At 29.8% G+C, this 26795-nt stretch overlaps 1 protein-coding gene across 1 annotated transcript in view; it reads left to right on the forward strand.

Annotated features, from left to right (window-relative positions):
* LOC129912287 (protein phosphatase 1 regulatory subunit 12A-like) overlaps positions 1 to 26795 on the forward strand; it is a 63298-nt gene that overhangs the window by 24621 nt on the left and 11882 nt on the right. The window contains exons 2-6 of the mRNA XM_055990486.1: positions 22046 to 22158; positions 24457 to 24760; positions 24825 to 25081; positions 25145 to 25242; positions 25623 to 25754. Of these exons, the coding sequence (XP_055846461.1) occupies positions 22046 to 22158; positions 24457 to 24760; positions 24825 to 25081; positions 25145 to 25242; positions 25623 to 25754 (904 nt within the window). The remainder of the gene's footprint in view (positions 1 to 22045; positions 22159 to 24456; positions 24761 to 24824; positions 25082 to 25144; positions 25243 to 25622; positions 25755 to 26795) is intronic.

The raw sequence follows: 26795 nt of genomic DNA on the forward strand, positions 1-26795 counted from the left end.
AATAGACAGTTATCTTGGGACTAGCTCTCCATGCAATTTTCCGGTAATTCCATAAAAACAAAAAATGATAATAATTGAAAACTTTTAAATTCTTTTAATTTTTTTTTTTTTACAAAAACTGAATAAAAATAGAATTTTTCCAGACAATTACATTCTAAAAACATCTTTCTACCTCGTATTCATTTGATTTATTTATTTTATTTCGCCCACCTTCACCCTCCCCCTTAGCCCACAAAAAACAACAAAAAAAAAACCTTTGGAATTTCCTCTCAGAATTCCTTTGTCGAAATACATAAATAAAAAAAAAAATGTAAAAGATAGTAAAAATATTTTAATACAAACAAACATTTGGACTATGGCACATATCATTTGAATTCTATTTATTTTGAAATTGTTTTTTTTTCTTTCGTATTAGCTTCAGAGAGAAAAATAAACGATATTTTATTTAAATGATCTCAAGGTTTTTTGGTCGATTCTATTTTTTTTTTTCTATGTTTTGTTTTGTTGGCAGAATTGGAATGGAATAATGCCTGCAAAGTAGACAAATCCATGTAAAAAATAAAAAAAAAAAAAACTAAAAGGAAAAAGAAAAATACATTATGTACATAAATTCTTAACTAGGCCACTAGTGCATAGGATGTCAATGAGAAGATAGAGATAATGTATTTCTAAAGATTGCCGGTAGCAGGAATTTTTTTTTTTCATTTGGTTATTTCATAAAGACATCACACAATGAGAAAAAAAATTAAAAAAAAGAACAATCCAAACGAAGAAAAAAAAAGGAGGTCGATTGACCTTTCCCAACATACAAAGGCGGACGAAAAAAAAATAAATAAAAATAGCTGGCATACATGCTTTATGCGCATATAATTGGTTCGTATAAAAGATGCACAACACTTCGTTTAAGTAAAAGTGGCTTATATACACATAAATAGGCGAGTATATATGTAACAATTTAAAGATACAACATCAAACAAAACATTGTACACAAAGAAAGTAGAACGAAAACATTTCAAGTAGGATACATGCAAAAGGATAATGCTGCTATAAGAGTATCTTTCAAGTTGGCTAGAGATAAAGGGTTGATAAGTTCATTGGACCATCTTTTGTTTAAAAATTTCAAAAAAAAAAAACAAAGCTTATTTAATGTAGAGTACAGTCAACTCCGTTTATTTGATTTAAGAATCACTGATAAAAAAAGTGTTTACTTGGTCTTACACGGATACTTTTGTTATGAAAATTTTCATTTTTGAATGAAGGTGGGATGAAATCATGTGAAACTTTGGGGTTAACTTGTGTTATTTATTCAAATTTCACTGGTCTGCAAAATTTAATTTTTTTTTTTCTCCTTCAAATAGTTTTTTGATCTTATGAAACATTAGACTTTCCTTAATCTAAATCTGTTTTCAGAAAAATTCTATCAGGTACAATTTTTGTAAAATTGATTTTTGGAAAATGTGGGTAGTTTCTTAAAAATCACTCTTTTAGATTCATTTGAACTTGTATAAAATTAAAACTATTTGTTGCATTGAGCTCAAATTTAGAGGACTTATTCCTCATAATAGGACCTATTGACACCAAATATGTCCTTTTAGATTAATGTTTACTTATATTTTAAAACACTGATTGATAAAAAAAAGCAGAAATATCGAAATCCTTCACTTTTTAGTAAATCCTACATGAACAAAAACGGCTTAGTTAAGGAAAATGCTAAATATCAACGCCCATTATATTTAAAAAGTCAAATATGTAAAGAAAACCATAATAAAATACATTAAACAAAATTTGTACGTGTTTTGTAATTTTATATACTATTTTTCTATTTAGAAATATCTTATTTGTAATAAACCATTCGATAAACTGCCTTGTAAAGCTTCAGATTTGTTTCTCCTAGAAACAAAAGTATACTTTTGTTATAGTTTTTAATGTGCTGAGTTAGAATCCGAAGTCAAAAAAATTCCATCACGTCAGGATTTTGATATGTTCGCATTAAAGGATCACAAAATCATGTTTTTTTAGAAAATCTCAAAAAAACTAATATATCTCAAAAACCAGAGCTGACCGAAATTTTTTGAGTTCGGATTCAAAATCAGCACACTAAAATCCAGTATACTTTTGTTCTAGGGAGAAAGATATATGAATTTTTAGAGATCAGTTTCTTTATGGTAAGATATGCCAAACCTACTTAACTTACTTAAATTAAGATATCTCGGAGAAGAAAAGAGATATTGAGAAGATTGAAACTAAATTTGAAAGAGAAAAATAAGTTTTTTCATAAACCGTAGCAATTTTAATTTAAAAAGAGTATATTATGCAAAAATATTTCTTCGGAAACAGCAACAAAATGGGTTTTTGAGATTTTTTGACGTGCTAGGTCAATTCTGACTTAGGATTCAGAATCAGCATACAAAAATCCTTTATAAAAGTATAGTTTTATTTAAAGGAGGATTTCCTTGCAAACCAGTGTTTTTAATCTAATTTTTCTCGGAACAAAATAAAAGTATACATATAGTATGGCTTGGTTCTGCACTCATTTTTTTGCAGGCCAGTGTAATAGATTTTAACATTTAAAATTTTTCATCAAAAGAAATAAAATGCACGACTGAGAGCTTCACGTTCTTATTCTAATGGATAGAGCTTTTTATATAAAAATTATAAATTGTTAATTTGAAATTACGAAATCAAAAAAAAAAAAAAAAAGAAATAACAAAAGCATCTATTTAAATAGTTTCAAATTTCAATCTCTTCACGAAGTATGCCATTCAATTTCTTGTTCAGGTAAAAAATAGCAGAAAAAAAACTAAAATTGCTCCAAAAATAATATTTTTCCATATAAAATAAAATAAAATAATTATAAAAACATTTTTCAAAAAAAAAAAATTGATATGCCATTCTGAAGAAATTATAAATTGAGACATAAAAACAAAGTTTCAAAACAAATGTTTAAACCCAATTTTCAAAAATTTATTTTTGAAAACAAAATTTTGATTTTTTTAAAAATAAAATTCGTTTTTGCATTCTCTATCATTGCTATGTAATGTTTAATTTTAAAATCGAGATCGGTTCTTTAAAAATCCTTAAATCGCTCTATATTACCTAGTTTGTCGCAATTAAAATGCACTTTTGAGATGCATTTAAAAAAATAAAACCGTTATTATATAAAAGAAAAGAAAATTATTTTGTATAATAATTATTTTGCACTTATAAATATTAAAAATTATCTAAAATCAATAGTTTGTCAAAAAAATCTTCCACCCGACCTCCAAATATGTATTTGAAATCAAAAGTGAGGGTGAAAAATATAATAATTTTCAAGAAATCCTATATTTACTCCCTTCTTTAATTTTTTGGAAAAAATATTATTTCCTGTATAGATGACAATTTCATTACAAAGTCGTTTCGGAAAATTGTCTAATTAATTCCTACTTGCAACGTGTGAACGTGCGAACGTCGAAATAAAGAAAACTTCCTGGGTTTCCAGCTTGTAAAGAATTTTTCCTCCTTATGCTTATCGAGTTTGAATTTAAATTATACACATGTATCTATAAATGTAGGTAATATTATTGCATAAACATTGACATAGGCTTGCCTGAACAAATTTAAAGACTTCGTCAAACTACTATGTTTTTATTGTTTTTGATGAACAAAAAGATAAGAAATACATTTTAAAACACGATTTAAAAAAAATGATTTTTTGTTAATCAGTAGGTAACTTAAATTGCTTTTTCGGGATATTGGATTGGTGGTATCCCTATTAAATAAATAATTAAATTAAATGTTTAATACAAAATCAAATAACATGAATATCTTCTTTGAAGCTCTAACATTTCGACACGTTTTTAATTGTTTTTTTCTTAGTCTTAGCCCTAGTTTGTTCACAGTCGATTATCTTTTAATCAAGGATTATTCCATACAAAATTCCTTGATTAAAAGATAATCGAGTGTGAACAAACCGGCCCTTAATCATAATTTAATAAGAATAAATTAAGTATCATACAAAACTTCAGGTAATTATACAGATTATTATAATTAATTTATGAATCCAAATTTGTCAGATACGTGCAAAAAAATATAAATGTCATTTGTAAATTAATTTTATGAATTTATCATTCAGATTCTTCAAAAAAAATTTTTTTTCTTTATATTTTATAGTTATTTTTAAAAAAATGTTCAAATATGTATTTGATCAAATTTTAATTATTTAACATAAACACTTTTATTATTTAAAAAGCAAAAAATATGAATAAAAATAAGTGCAATAACTACAAGCGTATTTTCATATTCAGCCCTATCGGCAATAGAATTTCCCTGGAAAAATTTCTCTATTCCGAAAAATCGGTATCGGCAATACTTTTTGAATGGAAAAATTTCCTAGGAAAAAATTCCCCCACAGAAATACCTATCGGGAATGAAGTTTCTCCCCCGAAGTATTTCTATCATATTTTTTATGGGGAACAGATTTTTTGAAGCCAAAATGTACGTGTTTTTCTTTCAAAATATTCTGTTAAAAATATTAAATTATTTACTTCCTTAATCCAACAAAAAGCAAATGATATTGCAACTGGATAACGCAAAATAGTAGACAAAAATAAAATATAAGACCTTTAAAAAAAGCATGGAACTAAAGGAGACCATTCCGAGAGCATTAGTTTGCTGCTTTGGTCGAAGAAATGATCAAATTATGTGGAATGCCTCAATTTATTTCAGTTATTTGTTTATCATGTCAAAAAAAAAACAAAGCTTAAGAAACTTTGATTGATTCTTTAATTAAAATAACAAACACAAAACTAATTACATGTCCATCTGAAGAAACAAACAATGTAATAAGTTGGGCAAAAAATAAAAAAAAATATTGAATAAAAATCCACAAATCAACACCAAAGAAAAAAATTATATAAATATTGACTATTAAACATTTTAATTGTTTTTGTGCACTAAATAAATACAATCAAATTAGAGTTGTCAAAATTTTCGAAGACATGTGTTCGAAGGTTTTTTTGTTTTGTTAAGTTGGCTGTACTTCTTTCCCGAAAACGAAATTTCGATGGAGATTGCCGATAAGGAGAAAAATTCCCGGGAGAGAAAACCTACTCCCGGGGAAATTTCTCACGTGAGATTGCCGATAGGGCTGATTAAGAAACTAGATAAAAAAATTATTTCATAATACTTTTATTTTAAAGACAAAAGCACAATTAACGGCACACAATACACATCCACACAATTCATACACTATTTCAAAGCAAAATTATCAAATGAAAAAAAAGAAATTGCAAAAACAAAAAAAAATAATAATAAAATAAAATCTAAAAATAGAAAGCGGAACATTATGGGCAACCATCGGGGCAGAAAGAAAGAAAAAAAACACACACACAAATTCTGAATTGAAGAAGGCGAAAGAAGAAAGTCATGGGTCTAGCTGAAGAGGCATACTCTAGCTTACTCTGGGAGGAGGCACGATGAACGACGTCATCGTTTTTTACATTATGCTAGCCGAGAAGAGTCTTGGCGTAACTTTTTGTGTAAGGTGTATAGTGAACAGAGGGTATAATATGACTTGGCTAGGCTAGGCTACTATACAAATCGATCGTTGATCTGCTAATAGCTCTCCCCAGTTCAGTTCAGGGAGTCAGAATACACAGAGTAGATACAAATGTATCTAACTGCTTGCTGCTGCAGGCGATGCGATCCTTCACAGAAGCTTCATTGCTTTTTTCTATCTCGTTGATGTTTTTTTTTTTTTTTTTTTGTTCTGTTTTGTAGTCAAATTATCGGGAAATGGCTGGCTGATATTGCGGACGGCTGACCGACGCGACGGCCGATAGGCAGTCAGAGATGGCGGCGGTAAACAGCGACGGCCGCGGCGGCGTTGGCATGGCACGTGGATTATGTGAAATTTGCGCTCGTCTGTTTATTGACACGAAGGGTATTTATAGAAGAATTTTGTTTTCTCTTGTACATGAATTTAATTTCCATCGAATTGAAGCTATAAATCTTTCTGAAAGCCGTTAAGCATGATAGCCATTTTGAGATAACCATGTCGTCGACAGGTTTTTATTTTTTTCTTTGTTGTAATTTTTCAATAAAAAGTCTATTTCCCGAAAATATTTACTAAGATTTTTAAATAATCAGTTAGAATTTTTAGGTCAAAAGATAAAGGCAAACAAAACGTCTATTAGATATAGAACTTAAAAGTCGGACAAATCCCAAAAAAAGTAAAAGTAAAATACTTAAAAACCAACTTTTCCAGTTTGACTCTTGAATTTTTCAATTGCTTAAAAGTAAATGATTATAATTATCACAGCAATCAAATCAATTATAAGGTCTTGAAAGTTCATTTCACACGTTTATGTGATAATGAGAAGCAATTAGTTTTAAACAATTAGTATAGAGACAGCGAAAAAAAAGGTCGTGGCTTTAGATAATTTACTTGTCTGCTTTATTAATTTATTAGAAAAAAAAGCAATATTGTTCAAATATTCACTATGTTTTACTTAATTGAGGTCAAATTTTAATAGATACTATTTTCATATATTTGACTTAGGCCCAATTTATTCACTCTCCATTATTTTTAAAGGCTCCATTAAAAATTATAAAACTGTCAAATCGCATACAAATTTTAAAATTTCCCTTTTTTAATGGCGACTTTAAATTTAATGGAGTGTGAATAAATTGGACCTTAGTATTTGAACAAGTGACAAAAAAACTTAATATATTAAAAGCTGTTTGCATAGTGTTTTTTTTTATGCCAAAACTTATTGAATTTTCTTTGTATTTTATAGTTAAGAAAATATCAGTATTCGATGTATTAGTCATAAACGAAACAATTTGAAAACAGGTTCAAATTGTAAACATGCCTTTTTTAATAATAAAGTTTACATAGTTGGAATACACCTGCAATCAGTTTGCATTAAGTCGGCATATGGTTTGTTTACAATTTAAGTAAAGTTTGGATACAGATTTAGATAGCTAGCTTATCCTTTCATTTCGTATATTAATAATAAATTAAAATGAGAAAATAATATAAACTAAAACATTTAATACCTATTAAAAAAATATAAAAAACAAATTAAAATTGAAAAAAACTGTTAAAACTACAAAATAAAACTTACAAGAAAATGATAAATACATTACAAATAACAAGAAAAAACCAAACAAATTTAAAAAAATATAAAAAGAAATTAAAAAACCCAAAAAAAAACTAAAAAAAAAACAAAAAAAAAATTAAAAAAAAAACTAAAAAAAAAACAAAAAAAAAAACTAAAAAAAAATATAAAAAGAAATAAAAAAAACTTAAAAAATTAATAAAAATAAAAAATATTAAAAAAGAAAGTAAAAAACTAAAACAAAAAAAAAAAAATTAAAAAATTAATAAAAATATAGAAAGTAAAAAAATAAAATAAAAACCATGATGTCGAATAGGACCACAACTCTCCCACTTCACATTATGGCTTCAAAATCCATGTTTCGCGGATTGACCTCAGGAAATTTAGTCGGACTTCCCGGTTTTAAATTGTTTCATACCTGAGGCACACCGAATGCAGTTGTCATTGCATAGAGCTTTATTAATATTATTATGATTGAGAGAAAGTTACTTTGTCTTTCCATTGATTAGGCATTTGATCAAATAGTCACTACTGAAAATCTTTGAGATTAGAATTGTCTTCCATCTTTTTTCAGTACTCAGAGGATTTTTCATCTGGACCAATCGATTTTCCTTGGAGTTTTCCACCGCCACACTAACTTCTTCGATTGCGAGGTCGAGTACCTCGTCTAAAATAAGGTTCGACTGATAGAAAGTATAACCTGAAAAACTGCTCCATTTACAGCCCGCCCTAATAAAATTGCCACCTATGAAGAATTTTGTACTCATCAACATCAACATGCAATATGCAAAAAAATATATAGAGACTTCTCTTCTCTAATTAAGTTTAGTTTTTTTTTTGCTAGTTAAAGTTTTTTGATAGCTTTGTAGTTTTTTTTAAGTACTAGCTGACCCGGCGGACTTCGTTCCGCATTTTTCTTGTATTTATTTTCAATTTTTGGCTTTGTAATGTGTTAACCTTTTCCAATACAAAAAAATCGAACCACAACTTGATATATGGAACACAAACATAAAATTGTATAAAGTATTAAAGTAAAAGCAAAACATTTGTCTGACAGCTATCTATTATAATTTTAATTGGAATGTGTACGAAGTTTCATTAATATTATTATTAAGGTATAACAACATAAATCTTCAGCGGAAAGCAAAATGGTATTATGTCCTTAACAGATCCTATATGGAGTTACAATAATTTTGCTTTCCCAGGCGATATGTATGTTGTATGCATGCCACTGTTTTTTTCTGTTATTGGCACGGGTTTTTTGCGTCAAATAGTAAAAAAATGTTTTTAAAAACTTAATCTTATGTGTCTCGAACTCCTTTCAATCACTTGCAATCGCTACTAAAATTTGATAATCCAGTCAAATAAGGGTTTCACCTCGGAATGAATGCTAATAGAATTTTTTTGCTCAATACCTTCGTTTTGGCATTCTATAACATACCTCAAAAGTCTAGAAAGTCGCGATTTTCAAGCTCAAATCGCGAAATGGAGATTTTCAAAATTAGAATTTCAAGAATTACATAACTTCGAGGCATTTTTTAATGCTAATTACAAAAATTTTTTTTTTTGATTTTTGACATAAGTTATAGAATATCCAAACAAAAAAATTAGCCTATCAGCACTAATTATAAGATTGTACCAGGATGTTTTTTAGTGCATATCCCAAAATTGTCCCTTTTCTCAAAAAATACCAATTTTTCATAGGTATGAATGTTTTTTTCATTGCATTGTTTTGATTTCTAATGATAATGAATATGAAAACCTTCATGAAAAATTTTGTCCCTCTACCATAACTTTTAAGGGTTTTTCGGTAGTAAGTTTGCAACTGTTATAATAATATGGGTTGACAATTAAAAAACAGGTATAACTTTTTTTAGAGACGTCAGATTGTCTTGATCTTGTCTAGATTTTTTGGCATCAGCATTAAAAAATACCTCGAAGTATTGTATCATATGTGAATATAATACCATTGTCTTTTATTGCTTATTTTGAAAATCTCCATTTCACGCTTTGACCTTGAAAATCGCGACTTGCGGACATGAGATTTTTCTATACTTTTGAGGTATGTTATATAATGCCAAACCGAGTAATTGAACAAAAAAAATTTCTATTAGCATTCATTCCGTGGTTTACTCCTTTTTTTTCACCTTATTTGACTGTATCATGATATTTTTTGGCTATTTAGGAAATTCAAAAAGTAGCAATCTTTTTTTGTAAATTGTAAAGAAACCGACTTAAAATGAAAAGATTCCGTCTTAATTCTATACATACGTCTAAATATTAAAATATTTTCTTAAGAAGATTAAATCATTTTAAATTAATGCGGAAATTGTATTAATAAATTGGTAGTTCTTCTTCTTCTTCCTTTTTCTCGGCGCTGTTATGATCTCGATGTAGTAGTTGAAACAACTTAAACAAATTTTAAGTTTCAGTTTATCATACCAATTTTCAACTGTGAGATATAGCTTAGTGGTAAACAATTTTAATTGAGGAAATTACATTTTTAAGAGTTAAATCGAGTTTGTTTTAATTAGCCTTGAATATGAGCTCTTTGAACCCCAAATATTGCATTTGGTCATAACTTGACAGCAGCGCCACGTACCAGGTCCAACAGGGGCGTACACACCATTGGGGCAAGTGGGGTGGTGCCCCGGGGCCCCCAACACGCCAGGGCCCCGTAAGGAGACAATGTAGAGAAGGCAACTGGTTATAAAAGTATCGAAGCAAAAAGATAAGATACTTGACATGAATCACTTCGGACACAAGAGAGACACATTATATTTTTCAGTGAATTAGTAGCCAGTCACAAAAATGTAGTCTTGCCCCGGGGCCCCGACGACTCAACGTACGCCCCTGGGTCCAACTATAAAACAAAGCCTGTCTCGAATGAACATTATCAAACGCAAAAAAAATCATAAAAGTCTATACAGCCGTTCGGACTCCAAATATGGAATTTAACTATAATTTGACAACAGCGCCACCTACCGCATACAGTTATAGTTTACAAAACATGGATGGAACTTATCACACAAACGAACTTTCACAAAAATCTGTCAAGTCTTTCGGACTCCAAATAGTGCCAAACAGTGCCAACTACTGGGTCCAATCATGAAACAAAACTTGTCTAGAATGAACCTTGTCATAACACAAAATTTCACAAAAATCTGTCCAGTCAATCGACCCCACCTATGGAATTTGCCTATAACTTGAAAACAGCGCCACCTATTGGATCAAATTATAAAACAAAACCTGTAACGGATAGACCTTATCAAATAAACAAAATTTCACAAAAATCTGTTCAGTTATTCGACCTCAAATATGATTTGCCTATAACTTGACAGCAGCGCCACCTACCGGGTCCAATTATAAAACAAAACCTGTTTCGGATGGACCTTTTCACATATATTTCACACAAAATTTCAGAAAAATCTGTCTAGTCGTTTAGGAGTAGGGTCACAAACAAACGCACAGGAGAAATATATATAATATGTAAATACAAACTATAACTCTGATTGATGTGCCAATGCTTTACTTATTTGTCCTCAATGAAAATCAGAGATATACATTTTATTTGTGAAGTCCATATGTGGATTTAATATCACAAGACGAATAATTATTTGTTTCACTCAAAATCAAAATTTTTTAATTATTTTGAAAGCTTTACAAATTAAGCTTAGTTAAAATTTTTAAAAAGCGAGAGTGGTTTTTTACTCGTACATATTGACAGCTATGTAAAGATGCGAGAAAAGGTATTATTTTTTTTTGATACAAACCATCTACATATTAATACCTTTCAAACAAAAAAAAAATTACCAAAATCGGACCAGCCAAACGCGAGTTTATCGGCCACACACACTAAACGAACTCATTTTTATATATAAGATTTGAATTTTTTTTCTGTTTAAAAGCTGTTTCCAAAAAGACTAATAAAAAAGAGTAAAAAAAAGGTTAGAAAGGAATCAATCTGTAAAAAGTATTACATTTTTTTAAATTTTAATTCTTTCTTAATAAATTTTTTTTAATCCTTTAAAATAATAATGTTTTTTTATTACTTTGACTGCCTTTCTGACTTTTGATCTCAAAAACATACAAAATCAATTCTACTGGCTTCTCCTCCCAAAAACCTTCAATATAAATTAATTGTATTCGATAGACATTTTTGTACTTGTTCATGTTCTGGCATTGAATTTAACAAATCAAATTAAATAAATCACTTTTATTTGAAAATGAAAAAAAAAAAAAAATACTAAATCGCATTTGCAGTAATTTGCTCCCCATATCACTCAAACCCAATATATTTCTTTTCATCAAAGCCAAAAAAAAAAAAAAAATACAACATTCTCAGTGACTCAGAGTGGTGCTGGTGCTATGAGATTTTTTAACAACAAACGACAAAAAAAAAGTGAATCTGTATCTGAAAATCCTCCTCAACTTGGGATTTATTAAAGACGGCGGGGATCACAGTACTTAAGTGACAAACGAAAAACGAAAAAAAAAAAAACAACAACAAGTACAACAACAACAACGCCAAGAGAATAATCGTCTGTACTGTCAAGTGACGTTAAATACTGCGCGAAGTTTGTTGTTGTTTACACTGTGACTCAATGAGTCATTATTCGGAAGCTTTGGCTGCTACTTCACATAATTTACACAGTGGATCAGTTTACACTTCTGAATTTGAATAAATTCAATGAAAGATGGAACAAGATAGAAAATGATATCCATTGAGAGCATCTGTGCAGAGATAATGACAAACGAAATCGCATTTTTTGTTCTGTTCGATTACTTTCTTGAAACAAATTTGTATATTCAGTGATTAAGCATTATTTGTTTGAAATTGAAAGTTCGTTTCCAACGCTTCAATATTGTTCAATGTTAAGAATCTCACAACTTTATGGCAAACATCTGCTAAGGAAAATTACGATCTGTTCTGTTCGTTTACTACTTTATTTAAAAAAATGCAAAAATTGTTTTAAAGAAGTTATTTCTATCGCAATATCATTCGTGATTTTGTTCGAAATTCTATTCGTGATTTCGTTCACAATTTGAATCAGTTCGCAATGCTTTGAAATCTTTGCATTTGTTAGCTAAAATGCAATTGAAAAATTGAATAATAGCATAGTAGAAGATGGTTTTGAAATGGATGTTCCGAATGTAGGTACTAATTTAAGCAAATTAAGCTGATTCCGAATTGTACTAGATTACGGAAATTTAGTTGGTTCCGAAATGTTCTATATTACGGAAATTTACTGATCCCGAAATGTACTAGATTACGAACATTTGTTGATTCTGAAATGTACTAGATTACGTAAATTTAGTTGATCCCGAAATGTACTAGATTACGAAAATCTAGTTGATTCCGAAACGTACTTGATTACATAAATTTAAGCCCTGTTCCTTTGGGAGGTGGCAAAGTACTACTAGTAGTTTACTAGCGATTTTCAATGGAACGCACTTTCAACGAATTCAATACAAATCATATCTACTCGGGAAGAAGAGCATGAGTGGATGATAGTACTAGATTAACCAAAACATCTACTAGTAGTAAACTAGCACCTCCAAGGGAACAGGGCTTTAGTTGACTCCTAGATTACGAGAATTTAGTTGATTCCTAAATGTACTAGATTACGGAAATTTAGTTGATTCCGAGGTTTACTAGATTACAGAAATTTAGTTGATTCAGAAATGTACTAGATTACAGAAATTTAGTTGATTCAGAAATGTAGGTACTAGATTATGAAGATTTAGTTGATTCCGAAATGTACTAGAATACATAAATCTAGTTTATTTTGAGAAGTTCTTGAGCTTTTCGCTTGAAACTCAGCAATGCAACTGGAGTTACAACATTTTGCATACTTAGCAAACGTGTTGACCTGAACAGCTTATTCCTACGAGGCTAAAACCTCAAGCCGGTATAAAATAGATTTTTAAGTATTTCTGGCTTAATGTCAGTTTTGCCCCACTGTTAAACGCCACACCGCGTCGCACTTTGCTATCATCGTCATCAGCATTGCGAATGTAATATCAAATTGCAACGAAAACGAATTCGTAATATGTTGTACACGTTCATGTGCAACGGCGACGTAATTGTATACACTCGTACATACAAAACGAATACTTGGGAGCGTAGCACAAAATAATAATAATAATGCGATGGCATAAGTTTGTAATGACAAAACTCGCGCGAACGAGCTATGAGCGACGATCTGGGGAGTTGGTGTTGTATCAAGCGCAGCATTTTGTTGTAATCAGCAATTCAGCATTTTATTATTCAGATTTCTTCTCTCTACTTGAAGTTGTATTGGAGATTGGTAGAGTGTCGTCGTCGTTTTCGTTCGGTTTTCATTTTCGTTGTCAGCGTCAGCCGTGTCGTCCGACTTGGTCGTCATTCAACAACATGGTTGTTGTCATCGTGTCGCCGTCGTTGTCGACTTCGTTTGTCGTCATTTTTCATCTCTCTATATTCTTCTATACACTCTCAAACTCTTAATGATGATTATACAAAATGTTGTTGCACGCGTTGTGTAAGAAGAAGCAACTTAATATGGAGTAAAATGCAAATTTTTGGTTTGTTGTTGATCTCTGGGGCAGCTAATAGTTGAATGTTATCGCTGACCAAAGAATGAAGAATTATATAGATTTAATAGCCATGTTGTTGTTGTATTTTTTTAAAATAGATTTTTTTTATTTATTGAATTGTTAAAATTGCAATAATAAATTTAATGAATGAAGCGATTAAACAAAATTGAACATCAAATAAGAGTCATAATAAAGATGTGAGTGACTAAGAGGCGGGGGGAAATGGAGAGATTGTATATTTTTTGAAACAACAAGCTGGCGGTCAGTGGAAATTTATATTTGCTAAAGAACATTATCATTTGTAGACAGTATGTAGTATAATTAACAAATAATTAAACACAGAAATAATTAGGTCGTTTATGATAGCAATAAATGTTTTTTTTTTTTGTTTTTATTATTATGAAATGGCAGAGCAATATTTGTTTTGACTGATACAGGAAGCTTATTAAACGCAATGATTAATATTTATTTTTTTTTTTGATAGAATTGGGATACTTTTTGAATACATTATGATATCAGGGATTTCTTTAACAAAATAAAAAAAAAATGGTTTTGGTGGAACACTAACTGAATGGAAATATGTATGATCCAGCAGACTGTTGGAGATATTTTGATTTATGTTGCTTTTCAAGTTGATATTATACTTCCTGGAGCGAGTTGTACCTATCATTATTTTCTTTTGGGCAAATTTATTAAAATCTGAGCAAAGCTTAAAAATTTTGTAAGCATTAAAAAAAAAAAACTTAAATCTCATTCAAAACCAGATAATGTTGACAGAAATTCGTTAATATTACTTTAAATGATAAATTTCAGCAGTAATATGCACATATAAAATCTTATCTATTAAGTTTGAGGAGACCTTAAAAATAAACTGGCTTATCTCAACTGAAACTTGTAAATACAAAAAAAAACATTTTTTAGAGTAGTCAGGAGTCATGTTGCCACTGGTGGGAAAAAAATCCTTACCACAGCAAGGTTACCCTTTATTGGTATGAAGTTAAAACTTGATCTTTTCGGTTTGAATACAAAATGAAAATAAGGTTTTTGAATGCATGAAGTCAAATTACATAAAGGTATTTAAATTTTACCGGATGTGACACAGTTACTTTTATTGTTCCTGATTCGAGTACTATTCACTAAATATAGTATTTATTAGCACTATATCTGTCTTATAACGTCAAAATCTCTTATGATCAGGGGTAACGTCAGAAACTGATTCAGCCTGCTTCGGCAACTTATAAAAGCCTTATTGTATCCTATTCAGTATGAAAGACGGTTTTATTATATTTGCAGTTAGCATACATTTGAAGGAATCTTATTAAAATCTGAGTTTTTATAATAATTCAATAAAACAAACAATCAATAACAATTGGGGTCAAAATCTGAGTAAACATTGAATTGATTGACTTGATTAACCAATTTGTTTCTATTTTGTTCAATTTTGCCCACCGGCAATAATATAGTTGAATTTTACACAAAGAACAAAGACATGCTAAAAATAAATAGAATCTGTATTTAATAAGGAAGATTTCTGCATGGTTTTTTGTCTTAAATTTAGCGGACAAAAATGTTTTTAATTTCTTGAATGTTTCAATTTAAAAAATCCATTTTATTTTTATTAGAAAATCTTGTTATACAGTAGTCCCTCGATAATGTGAACTAATTAAAACATGGCCTTTTCGGATTTTAGAGAGATTCACATTACTGAAACTTTTTCCAACTGTCATTTAACTGATTAAAACAATCTTTATAACCAATGAATATCACAGAAAATATTTATTTTAAGCTCATTTTAAGCATTTATTGAATTCATAAAAAAATCAATAAAATGAAATAAATTTCAAAAACTTAAAAAAATCATAAGAATCTTTAAAAACAATTCTTCATAAAAAAACGTAAACGTACTTCATAGAAAGATGTAAAATGCTAGCACATAAATCTCCAGCCTGCAGCTGCATTCAATATATTTTAAGATATGTCTAGACAAATAACAGTTATGCATTTTTCAGACCTATACAAAAATTGCGTGCACGAACGAGAAAAACATGCAAGCTTTTGCAAAGGAAATTCACATTATAGAGTCTAAAAATTTTCGAAATTCACATTATAGAGATGACAATGAAAATTTTTGGCGATTCACATTTTAGAGAAATTCGCATTATCGGTAATTCACATTATCGAGGGACTACTGTATTTAAAATAAAGTTCAAGGAACTTAAATTTAGTTTACTCATCATGAATTTACTTAAATAACAATGGTTTTGGATGAATAAACTATACAATACTTTTCCAATGGTTTTTGGTGTGCTGAACTCGAATATGAAGTCAGAATCATTCTATCAGTCTTAGTTCTTGAAATATTACCGTTAGAATTTGCGAAAAAAACGTGTTTTGGCTGTTTTTGAGGTTATGCTTTGATGTGAGGTACCTTATTTTATCATAATTTTTAACGGAACTGTTTTTCTTCTTTAAAAATCTGTATAAATCTTTCCGATATCTGTTTTATTGTCTGAGATATCTTAAGTTTAAGTACGTGTGTTTTTTTTTTGCTTATTTTATTAAAAACGTTATTTTCAAACTGCAGTAACTTCAAATTAAAATATCTCGGATTATAAAAAAGATATCGCAAAGATAAAAACAGATTTTTAAAGAAGAAAGGCAATTATTATACAAACCTTCACAAAAAGTGTTGCAAAAAATTCCCACACATTGCAACACAACTTCAGAAACAGGTGTTTTTACATTTTCTAACGGTAATATTTAAAAAACGGGAGCTGGTAGAATATTTCTGAATTCGGATTCGAGTTCAGCACACCAAAAACCTTTGAAAAAGTATTGTTTGGTTAATTCATCATACAAAAAGCTTAATTTTGTTGTGCAGTGTAATTAAAAATTGATTTTTTAAAATCTTCCATAATGTGTGTTGCGTATTGCGTTTGAGACTCGAATTTGTTATTTTTTTTTTTCTAAACAATCGACAAAATATGGGGTTTATTTTTTTTTTATAATTCTTTAAGAGATGGAGTTAAATCTATACCATTTTTTTCTATCCAGTCCGGTAAGCTTATTGAGCCAATTATGTTTATATTATAAGTGTGAACTGCATTAATTTACTAAGCTACCCGAGGGATTCAATGATTTTTTTTTCAAGTCGTCACAAAGATGTATTTTTTTTATTTTGAAATACTGTTGAGTTTCATTCACAGAAGTGACAGTCATGGCAAATGGGGATAGATATCCCGATCCAACGAAAATAACATTGAGTTCTTGAAGTAATTAATTCTTTTTGGTTTTTAATTTCCCTCTGGACAAAGATTTTTTTTTTAATATTTTGCTGTTTCAATTATAGAAAATTGCCATTAGAAATAAATATATGTAAGTATACATCCACCGAGTATTAGTAGATAGGCTTAAAATTAATTTTCAACACTTTTGAAACAAAGCTTTTAGCAATATTTGGCTCAATTTTTAATTTATTTCCTTTTTTCAATATCGTGTTCTTCTTTCCTTAAATCTTTACTGAACAATCATTTCGAGAACTACAAAAACAAATAAAAAGCCCCCGAAAGTTATTTTCTTAAACAAAGTATGCACCACATACAACCAATTCATTGGATTTATTTATTTATTTCATTTTAACACAAAAAATATAAACAAAATAAAAAGAAGTGTACTGTGTACAGTAGAATATGCACACCTTAATAGAAGCTTTCAACACTCATATAAATTAAACAAAACAAAAAAAAAACCATCTCATATCCAAGCACAAAAACAAAACAACCCCACAGAGATTTTTAACGCCACCATAGAATTGCGTTTTATAAAATACTGCCACTCGTTATGTACGTGCTTCTCCAAACAAACAAACAAAAAAAATACAAAAAAAAAACTCCAAAAGAGAAAAATACTCCAAACCACACAATACAATACAAAACAAAACAATAAATAGGGTAAATGAAAAAAATATGAAACACCCACCAAAATAAGAAACAACAAAAAATAGGGTGAAAAGCTCATGAAGTTGCATTTTCTAAACAAATCATGAAAATTTATTATGCTCTTATCCAAATGGCAAGTACCATTGAGATCCACATTCGGCATCGACAGAGTCTACTTATGCTTTTTTTTAAATTTTTTTTGTTTGTATGTAGAAGCTCCAAGCAATAGACGAAGTTTGGGGCAAATTTTTATCGTTTGAGTTTGAAAAATGGAAAAGTGACATTTGAGAGTTTATATCCAATAAGGAAAATGTAGAAATGAGAACATAAGTGTTGTTTGGAAATTATAAAAATAATGCATCGTGAAGATGGCACGGCAATAATTTTTGCTATATTGGGATTTTCAAAAATTGTATTAAAACCAAAAGTCATTAAAAGTTTTTTTTTCTTTATTGCAAAGTCCTTAATGTTCAATTGTTAAGAATTTTTACTTATATCGTTTTCGATTGGTCGTCCGGAATGCTTCTTCTGAAAGTGTTTTATTGGCCTTAGATGAAAGTTCTTTTTTTGTGGAAAGAAGAGAAATTCTCTTCTGTATATCGAGCTAGGGCCTAAACGAATATATAGATTTGATTGAAACTTTGTACAAATGATTTGTACGTGATTTTAAAAACATGTTCTAACTTTTGTTTTAATTTTTTTTTTAATTCCTTTTTATTTATTTTTTTTTTTTTCAAATTTCAATTTTTTTTAATGATTTTTTTTTTCCATTCATTTATATTTTTATTTTTCAATTTTAATTTTTTTTTAATTTTAATTTTTTTTTCATTCATTCATTTATATTTTTTTCAATTTTAATTTAAAAAATTTTTTTTCATTCATTTATATGTATTTGTTTTCAATTTTATTTTTTTATTAATTTTTTAATTTTTTATGTTTTTATTTTTTTTTAAATTTTAAAAAATTTTTTTTTTATTTTTTTATTTGTTTTTTACTTTTTTTTTTTAATTTGTTTTTTTTTTTTTTAAATTTTAAGTTTTAATTGTTTTCAAAAACTGTTGAAAGGTTGTCTGAAAAATCAATTCTCAAAACGGTTTTCTGAAAGCAATCATTTCTTCAGAAAAACACATAAACTACAGATCAAAAAGTTTTATTGATTTCTCAATTAAAAACAGCAAAAAAAACCTTCGCATAGCTCTCGTTTATCTAATTTTAATGTTTGCCAAATATTTCATTCACAAAAATTGGTGTCTGTTGAAAGCCGACCGACAAGAAAAACAAAATCAAAGTCATTGAAAAAATCACCAAACTACTCGTAGTTTTGTTATACTCGTCGTACATCATCCACTTCAATTCTTCAAATTCGATGAATTGAAATTGAAATAAATTAAATGATTTTTATATTTTTTGAAATTTGTTTCAACTTGTATTTTTAGTCAATCTATTTAATCTGATTTAAAATTTAAAAAGAAAAAAAGCAAAAAGGTTGTTACTTTTAGCATGCAAACAACAAAAAAGAAAATAAATAAATTACAAACAGCTATGCTTAATTAATTAATTGGCAACCACCCAGTTTTGCTTTGTGTGGCTGTTGAAAGCCTCTTTTTTTCTCTATGTTTTTTGTTGTTGTTGTATTAATTTATTTTGATTTACATAATTTTGTTTTTTGAAGAAAAAAAAGCGATAACCAACGACGACTAGTAAATTATTTTAAGAATCAAAAAATAAAAATTCAACTCTTATAAATATTAAATTTATTACCATTGAATGTTTTTTGTTGTTGTTGATATTGTTTCTGTTTTCATGGCAAAGAAGATTACAAAATGCCAAACACACAGGGGTGCAAAATGGTATACGGCCTTTGATGCGACTGCAAGCAAGCAAGTCTGATGACCTTGCTCTATAAAAATAACCAACTGAAACAAATTGATGATATACACTCAAGACATACCGAGTTCGACTTTTAAACGTACACACACAAAACACATGTGACCCAAGGATGTGCATGCAGTGCAATAATAAAAGAGTTTAAAGGATTTCACATTCATTTGCAATTTAATCGAATGCCGTCAGGTTATTGCTCATTGAGAAATGTGCAAATCCACCTTGTCATGGATTATAGTATTTTATGTTATGGAAGATTTTCCCCCGTAGATTAGTCTTGACAAGAAGAGTACTATAGAAAAGCACTTAGAAGATGCTATGTGAAGTGAAAAATAGATTTCATTCGACAGAATTTTTGTATGCTGTATGCACACATGTCGATTGGGTTTTGTTAGGTATAACGTAAAATCTGTTATATTCTATTTCGACATCCCCCAGAATAAACCTCTTTTTGAGTTCTAAGTTCCGAATAAGTAATTTGTACTTGTAAAGCCGAAAACTCTCTAGACTTGTTTCTTACCTCTGATCCTGATAAACACAACACTGTTAGTGTCTGCAAATTGCTCTTGCCACACAAATCCAGTTAAAGAGAAGTTAATTGTCTGGTAGTACGAGAACTGGGATAATTCTTAATGATTAATGATTCTTCAAAAACTCGATAGTGATCTGACTCCAGCGCTGATATGATCACAAATTTAATTCTTTTCGAAATGAAACATTTTGTCCCGAATAGAGTTAAAACTACTAAACCGGAGGAGAATTCATGCTTTTATTCGAGCTTTAAAGGGGGTAATCAGGGTTCAAATGTTACAAACAAGTTTAAAAGGCTTCATATTCGACCAACCAAATTTATGCACGATTAGAATAAGGCAGAGAATACTGCAATGTCCCAAAAGTAGTAATCTTTTTGGTCATTTGAAACAAAAAATAACGCAACACAATTCCGTCTTCGCTTCCAACGCTCGTTTTCAATGACACTCTTTTTCTTAGATCTTTTGAGAAAGCTTACATTCTTGCAAGACAGTTCGCTGCCAACTCTATACTGCCCGTTAGTGTCATGACACTTCCAGTACTTGAGCGCGAAAACGGTTTCAAAGGACTTTCGCATTCGTATAGTGGCAAAAGTTTTTAAAGATCTTTACGTACCTACACAAATCTGTCCAAATGCAATGCTCTTGTAAAATATCTAGTTTAATTCCTCCTCTCAACCAGTTTAACAATAATACTATCGCTTTAATGAATGCCCACCAGTTTACCCGCGAGTCCAATTCTGGACGTACTATCACATACATATATTCTTTCTTCAGCAGCACTACACGAATGTGGAACGCGTTACCAACCCCTGTTTTTCCATCCCATTTCAAATCTCAGAAATTCAAAACTCATGTTTATCGGCAACTCCTTTTAAATTCCCACCTATTTCCCTAATGCTCGTAATGGGTTCACTATATTAAGGGTACATTAATCCATTCAGCCGATGAAAATATTGTATATCTAAAATTTTAAAAGGATTTGAAAACCAAACATCAAAAACAGAACAATGAACAATTTTAGATGGGATTGGATTTTGAAAGGAGTTAAAAAAGAAGGGCAACTTTATTCGTAAAATAACATTAATTCTTCTCCAAAATTTTCCAACCATACTAAAACAAATTGAGTGCTCAAATCATGTAACATATCCATTGACACACGTTTTACCGGAAATCAAAAAACGATAAGCCGACGACAATCAGGATAGACATATTCAATGAATATGTACATCGATAAGCTTAATATTCGTTTCAATTTGATAAAGCCTCACACACAAAAAAAGCCACAAGACGAACCCCAAATAAACACTTTCCCATGCTGATATCATAAATCCCCTAAATAAACATTTGCTTAAAATATAATTCGAAATTTTGTACTTCTTTTCTTCTCGTTTTTTGTAATCAAACGTTTTCGAGAGATCAACAACCTGACATTTTATTCATAGATTGAAATTCATGATATCATATATTTTGATTTGATAAAGCCCCTTTGCCTTTTCCAAACCCACAAAAACATTCCCCAACTTTAAACTTTTTTGTTTATTTATTTCGTTTTTTGTTACAAAATTTTCTTCAGCCAAAAAAAAAATTGTTGAATTTGAAATAAAACGATAAAAAATAATGATGAAAAAACCGCATATAGCACTAGTTTCTTCCCCCTTTTTCCTGCCTTTGTATATTGAATTGAATTTATTATCTCACACTCTTTGCGTGCTTTATGCGTTTCCATAATAATAATAACCGACCTCCCAATCGACCGACCGACCGACGCACTGGTGCTCTAGATAATACCTACTACTAACACCGCCACTAGGCAAGCAATTGTATGTGATGATGACGATGAGATGATATCATCAACGGAAATCCAGCCAGCGCCAGTGGTTTTTTGTTTACATAAAGAATTTCTATCAATTTTACTTCTTTTTTTTACTTAAAATTCTATTTTGTTTACATTGATATCGATTTTCAACTTATTTTATATTTGTTCTTGTATTTTCTTTCTTTCTTCCAGGCTTGCATCGATGATAACTTGGATATGGTTGAATTCCTAGTGGAACATGGCGCCGATATTAACAGACAGGATAATGAGGGTTGGACACCATTACATGCAACAGCTTCATGCGGGTAGGTTTTTAGCAAAAAAAAGAAAACTGGGGTTTGCATTAGGTTTAAATATTCGTGCAGATTGAGCTTTATTGAGGATTTGTATTCATGAAATTCCAATAAAATTAAATAAATCAGAGTAAACATTAGATGGGTAGGTAAATAAATTCTCAGGGATTCAATTTATCAGGAAAGAGGGATAATATTCATGTAAACAAGTCTGATATATATATTTTTCCGGAAAGCACATGTTTTGTTTCTCAAGGAATTATTTTTTTGCTTTTCAAGAGAGTTCATCTTATCTTAAATTTAAAGATTAAATTTTTTTTTACCTTTTTCGAAAAACGAAATACCTTTAATCGCTAGTTAAATTTTTATATGGCCCTGAAAAAAGTTGGTTGTCAATGAACATCAAAATTAAAAAAAAAAACCTTTTCAATAATCCAGTACAACAATATATTTGCATATAATAGGTTAATATGGTACTGGAAAAACTCGCTTTTTTGAAAGCTCTCAAATTTTAAATCAGTCCTATTCCACATGAACAAGATTTTATCCATAAAAACTACATTTCACTTTACGCTATTGTGAAATCCGAGTGAAAAGTTGTTCATTTTCCTATAATTTGATTTACCCTGAATAAGTGAAGCAAATGATTAATTCTTATTCTTTTCCCTTAAATTTTGTACTTGAACAAGAAAATAGTTTTCGCGAATATTAAAATTTAATTTTGGTGCAACTCGCAAAATTTATTAGTATGTCAGCTTAACAATTTTTTTCCCAAGGAACAAAGAGCCAATCTAAGAAATAAATAATACAGCAACCGTGTTATATTAAAAATTCGTCCTTCATTACATTTTGAATAATTATGCCTCATTATGTCCATTCGTTTGGTGTTGTTGGAAGAAAATCTCGAGATCTTGCTACTGAACTCCGATACCTTTGACGGTTAATGTGTCAACTTTCTCAGTTGGAAACAAATAAAGTTCGATTTTCCTGTAAATCCCATCATCCCTTGTGGATGCATTGATATAAATAAAACCACTTCCTAACCACTTATCCCACTCAAAGAAACAATAAAAAATTAATAGTTAAATACATTTTTCGCTCAATCAACATTAACTTTTACAACATTAGAACAGTTTTTTTTATTAATTGATCTACAGGTGATGGTCACCTTGATGGTCAATTTTGAATGTTTTCGTAAACTCTTTCGATGATCACTTTCTTCATTGAAGGAAAAACTTCCTTTCAATTCAAATGGTACTCAAGTTTCAAGTCTTAAATACTTACTTAAGGAAATGCTTACAATCCAATGAGGTTATCGGTCTCAACCAACAAGCCTTTCCGTTTCTAGTCAGCAAGGTTCCTAGCTACTTGTCTCCTCCAGTAGCACATACATGTCATGCTCCACACATGTTCATTTAAACTCTGTTTGTTTAGCTTTTTAACCATATTGATGTCGCTGTAAATCTTAAAAAAGCTCGTCTTGCTACTAGACAGTTTCAAGTCTGAAATTCACAAAATATCAAAATTAATGCTAGTGAAAATTTGCATCAATTTTCTTTTGTCTCTCAAAGCATCGTTTTATTTTGAACTCTATTTCTTATATTTTATTTTGAGAGAAATCTTAAAATTCGAAATCTGTTTCTTATATGCTGAATTTCTTATGTCGATGACGTTAGGCAATAAGGTCTTTAATAAGAAAATCGATTTCGTATCAAATACATAAATCTGATACAATAACGGGTCAATACTCAAACACTAATCAATTTGCATGAATTTCTCAAACTTCAATCTATTTGTATGAAAAACTACAATTTTTGACTTAAGACCTTATTGCCTAACGCCCAAGAAATATGAATATCGATCTGAAACTTCTAACTCATTTATTGATTTCGGTGACCATAACACCCTTTGTTCTACTAAAATCTTGTCTTGGCAGTATTTTCGAATGGAGTATCAAAAACGGTGTACAATAATATTCTTTGGAATATACCATCTGTCTAGATTGAGAGAAACTTCCATCAAGAAATCCCGAAATGTTTTTAAAAAGAATGTCTTGAAGTTTGGAAACATAAATGAGGCTCAAAAGTTTCTCCCAGAATTTTTTTTCTACCGGATTTATGCATGTTTTCTTAAAAATTGAATCCTTAAAAGATTCCCCAACACAATATTCATTCCGAAGGACAAAAATATTTTCGGTAAAATAAACATGCTCTGAAAATTCCTGTTAGGACCAATAACATGTACTGTGTTTTTACATAAGCTTAGCTTTCAGATATAAAAAATACTAATTCATTTGCCTTTTTCTTCCAGGTTTGTAAGCATAGCCCGGTATTTAGTTGAACATGGAGCCGATATATCTGCCGTCAATAGTGATGGTGAACTAGCTGTCGACTTGGCAGTAGACATAGCTCATTTAAGTCCTATGATAGAATACATGCAGAAACTAGTAGCAGAACATAACATCGATTGTGATAAGGCACGACGTGCCGAAGAAGAAATGATGCTTAGCGATGCCAAGCGATGGTTGCGCAGTGATGCTTCCGAAGCAGATAATCCACATCCAAAAACTGGTGCCACAGCGTTACACGTTGCTGCCGCTAAGGGATACAAAAAGGTTGATTTTTTTTCATTTATCAAAACATAATAATTTAATAATGAACATTGTTTTTTTTTTAAAGGTTCTAAGCCTGCTCTTAGCTGGCAGAGCGAATGTGGATAAACAGGATAACGATGGATGGACCCCATTGCATGCGGCGGCACATTGGGGTCAAAAAGAATCCGCTGAAATGCTCGTAGATGCTTTGGCCGATATGGATGTACGAAACTATGCTGGACAGACGTGTATCGACGTGGCCGAACGAAAAATGGTAAAATTCCTTGAAGATTTGCGAGCGAATAACAAGAGAATGAAACGAAGACCATCTAGTCAAATCAGGTATAATTTCAATTAATTATTCTAAAGCTTTATTAACTTGTCTTTTTTTTTTGTATTTTAAAGTAGTCGAATCTCAGATACAATCGAAAATCACATCGAGAACACCCCTACGAAGTTTATTCGCGTTGAAGTGAAGCCAGACACAAAGGATCCTGTTAATGGTAAGACAACACAAAACCATGCATAGTACTCCCAAGTATTTTATTTTACAAATATTGATTGAACTTTTATTTTGCCACACAAAACCAATTAGGTTCTCATTCACGCTAAAATTCATATTTTATCGTTTTTATTTGTACAAAAATAAACTTCAACTAAAAAAAAAAATAAAAAAAAAAAAAATTAAAATCTATAACAATTATATTCCTGCCGCTTATCCTTGGTGCACATCCATCCATCATTCCTCAATCTCACTGCCCACACCGTATTTTAATTAAAAAAAAATGTTTGTTATAATCAAACCTTTATCCTCCTAAACCATTCCAAACAACCATATCAAAACCACCACCAAATACCACCGCCAAACAAATGATTCTTTTAGAGCATATCGAAGAGGATGGTTTAAGCAATTTAGAAAGGATTACAGAATCGGACGAAACCGATTCTGAACTAACCGATTCCACAGAGAGTTCACATTCGACAAGTATATCAGAAGCTGAAGGTATTAGAAGCTGTACGTTATGTTTTCTTTCTGTTTCTGTTTCCTTTTTTTTTTAATTCTTTGTTAGTTGAAACCAATTTTTCAAGAAGTCTCGTTTATTTTTGATGGATTTTTGTTGAAATTTTTGTCTTCTTTGTTATTTTGTTGGAGTTTATTTTTTATTCCTTGTTAATTCTTTTTTTTTATTAATTTTCTTTAAATGTTATTTGTTTTACTTTTTTTTTTGTTTGATTTTTTTTTTTCAAAATACATTTTTACTGTACATATAAGATGGAAACGTTCATAGTTGTCGTCGTTCAGATATCATAGTTCATCATTAACGTTGATCAACTAACACAAAATTGACAAAAAAAAAAACCTAGTACACGTTACTTGCTTTTTTTTAGGCATTATGCTGATTAATAAGACTTGGACTTATTTAAAAAAAAATATCATTTACAATAATTGTTTTTCCATCTGAATTTCAAGTGCATTCTTAAAAAAATGTATTTTTTAGCATCAATCAGTTAAAAAAAAAACTACATCATTTTTCACTGCAGGTTTTTTTTTAGCAGAAAGTTATTTCACATCAGAAATTGTTGAGAAAAAATCGAATTCTAGAAATCCAACTTGTTGTTTTTCATTTTGCGACAATTATTGCTGTTTACCATAAGTTTCACGTCCTTTAAAGCGAATCGGTCTATTTCTCGATATACCTAAACTTAACTTCATATTTTTATCAATAAACAGATTGTTGTACCTGTTCTGTGTATTGGACATCTTGTTAAAATGCTTATTTTCAAAAACAAGAGTATTTTGTGTGTTTGTAGATTTATATTAGTTATAAGCAGGCTATTTTCATTGGTCAATTTGATTGGTCTCACTCCATGTAGAACAATTTTAAATCGAATCATAATTTTTAGAATAAAACAATGATCCGTTTTAACGCATTCTGAAAGTCAAATCAATCTTTTTCAGTGATTTTATTACGCTTATTCCATATCGATCCCTTTGTATTCATTTTAAATAAAAGATGAAAAGCCCAATTATTTTTGATATATAGCTTCGTTAAAA

Source organism: Episyrphus balteatus, chromosome 2, assembly GCF_945859705.1.
Source record: "Episyrphus balteatus chromosome 2, idEpiBalt1.1, whole genome shotgun sequence".
NCBI classification, from domain to species: domain Eukaryota; kingdom Metazoa; phylum Arthropoda; class Insecta; order Diptera; family Syrphidae; genus Episyrphus; species Episyrphus balteatus.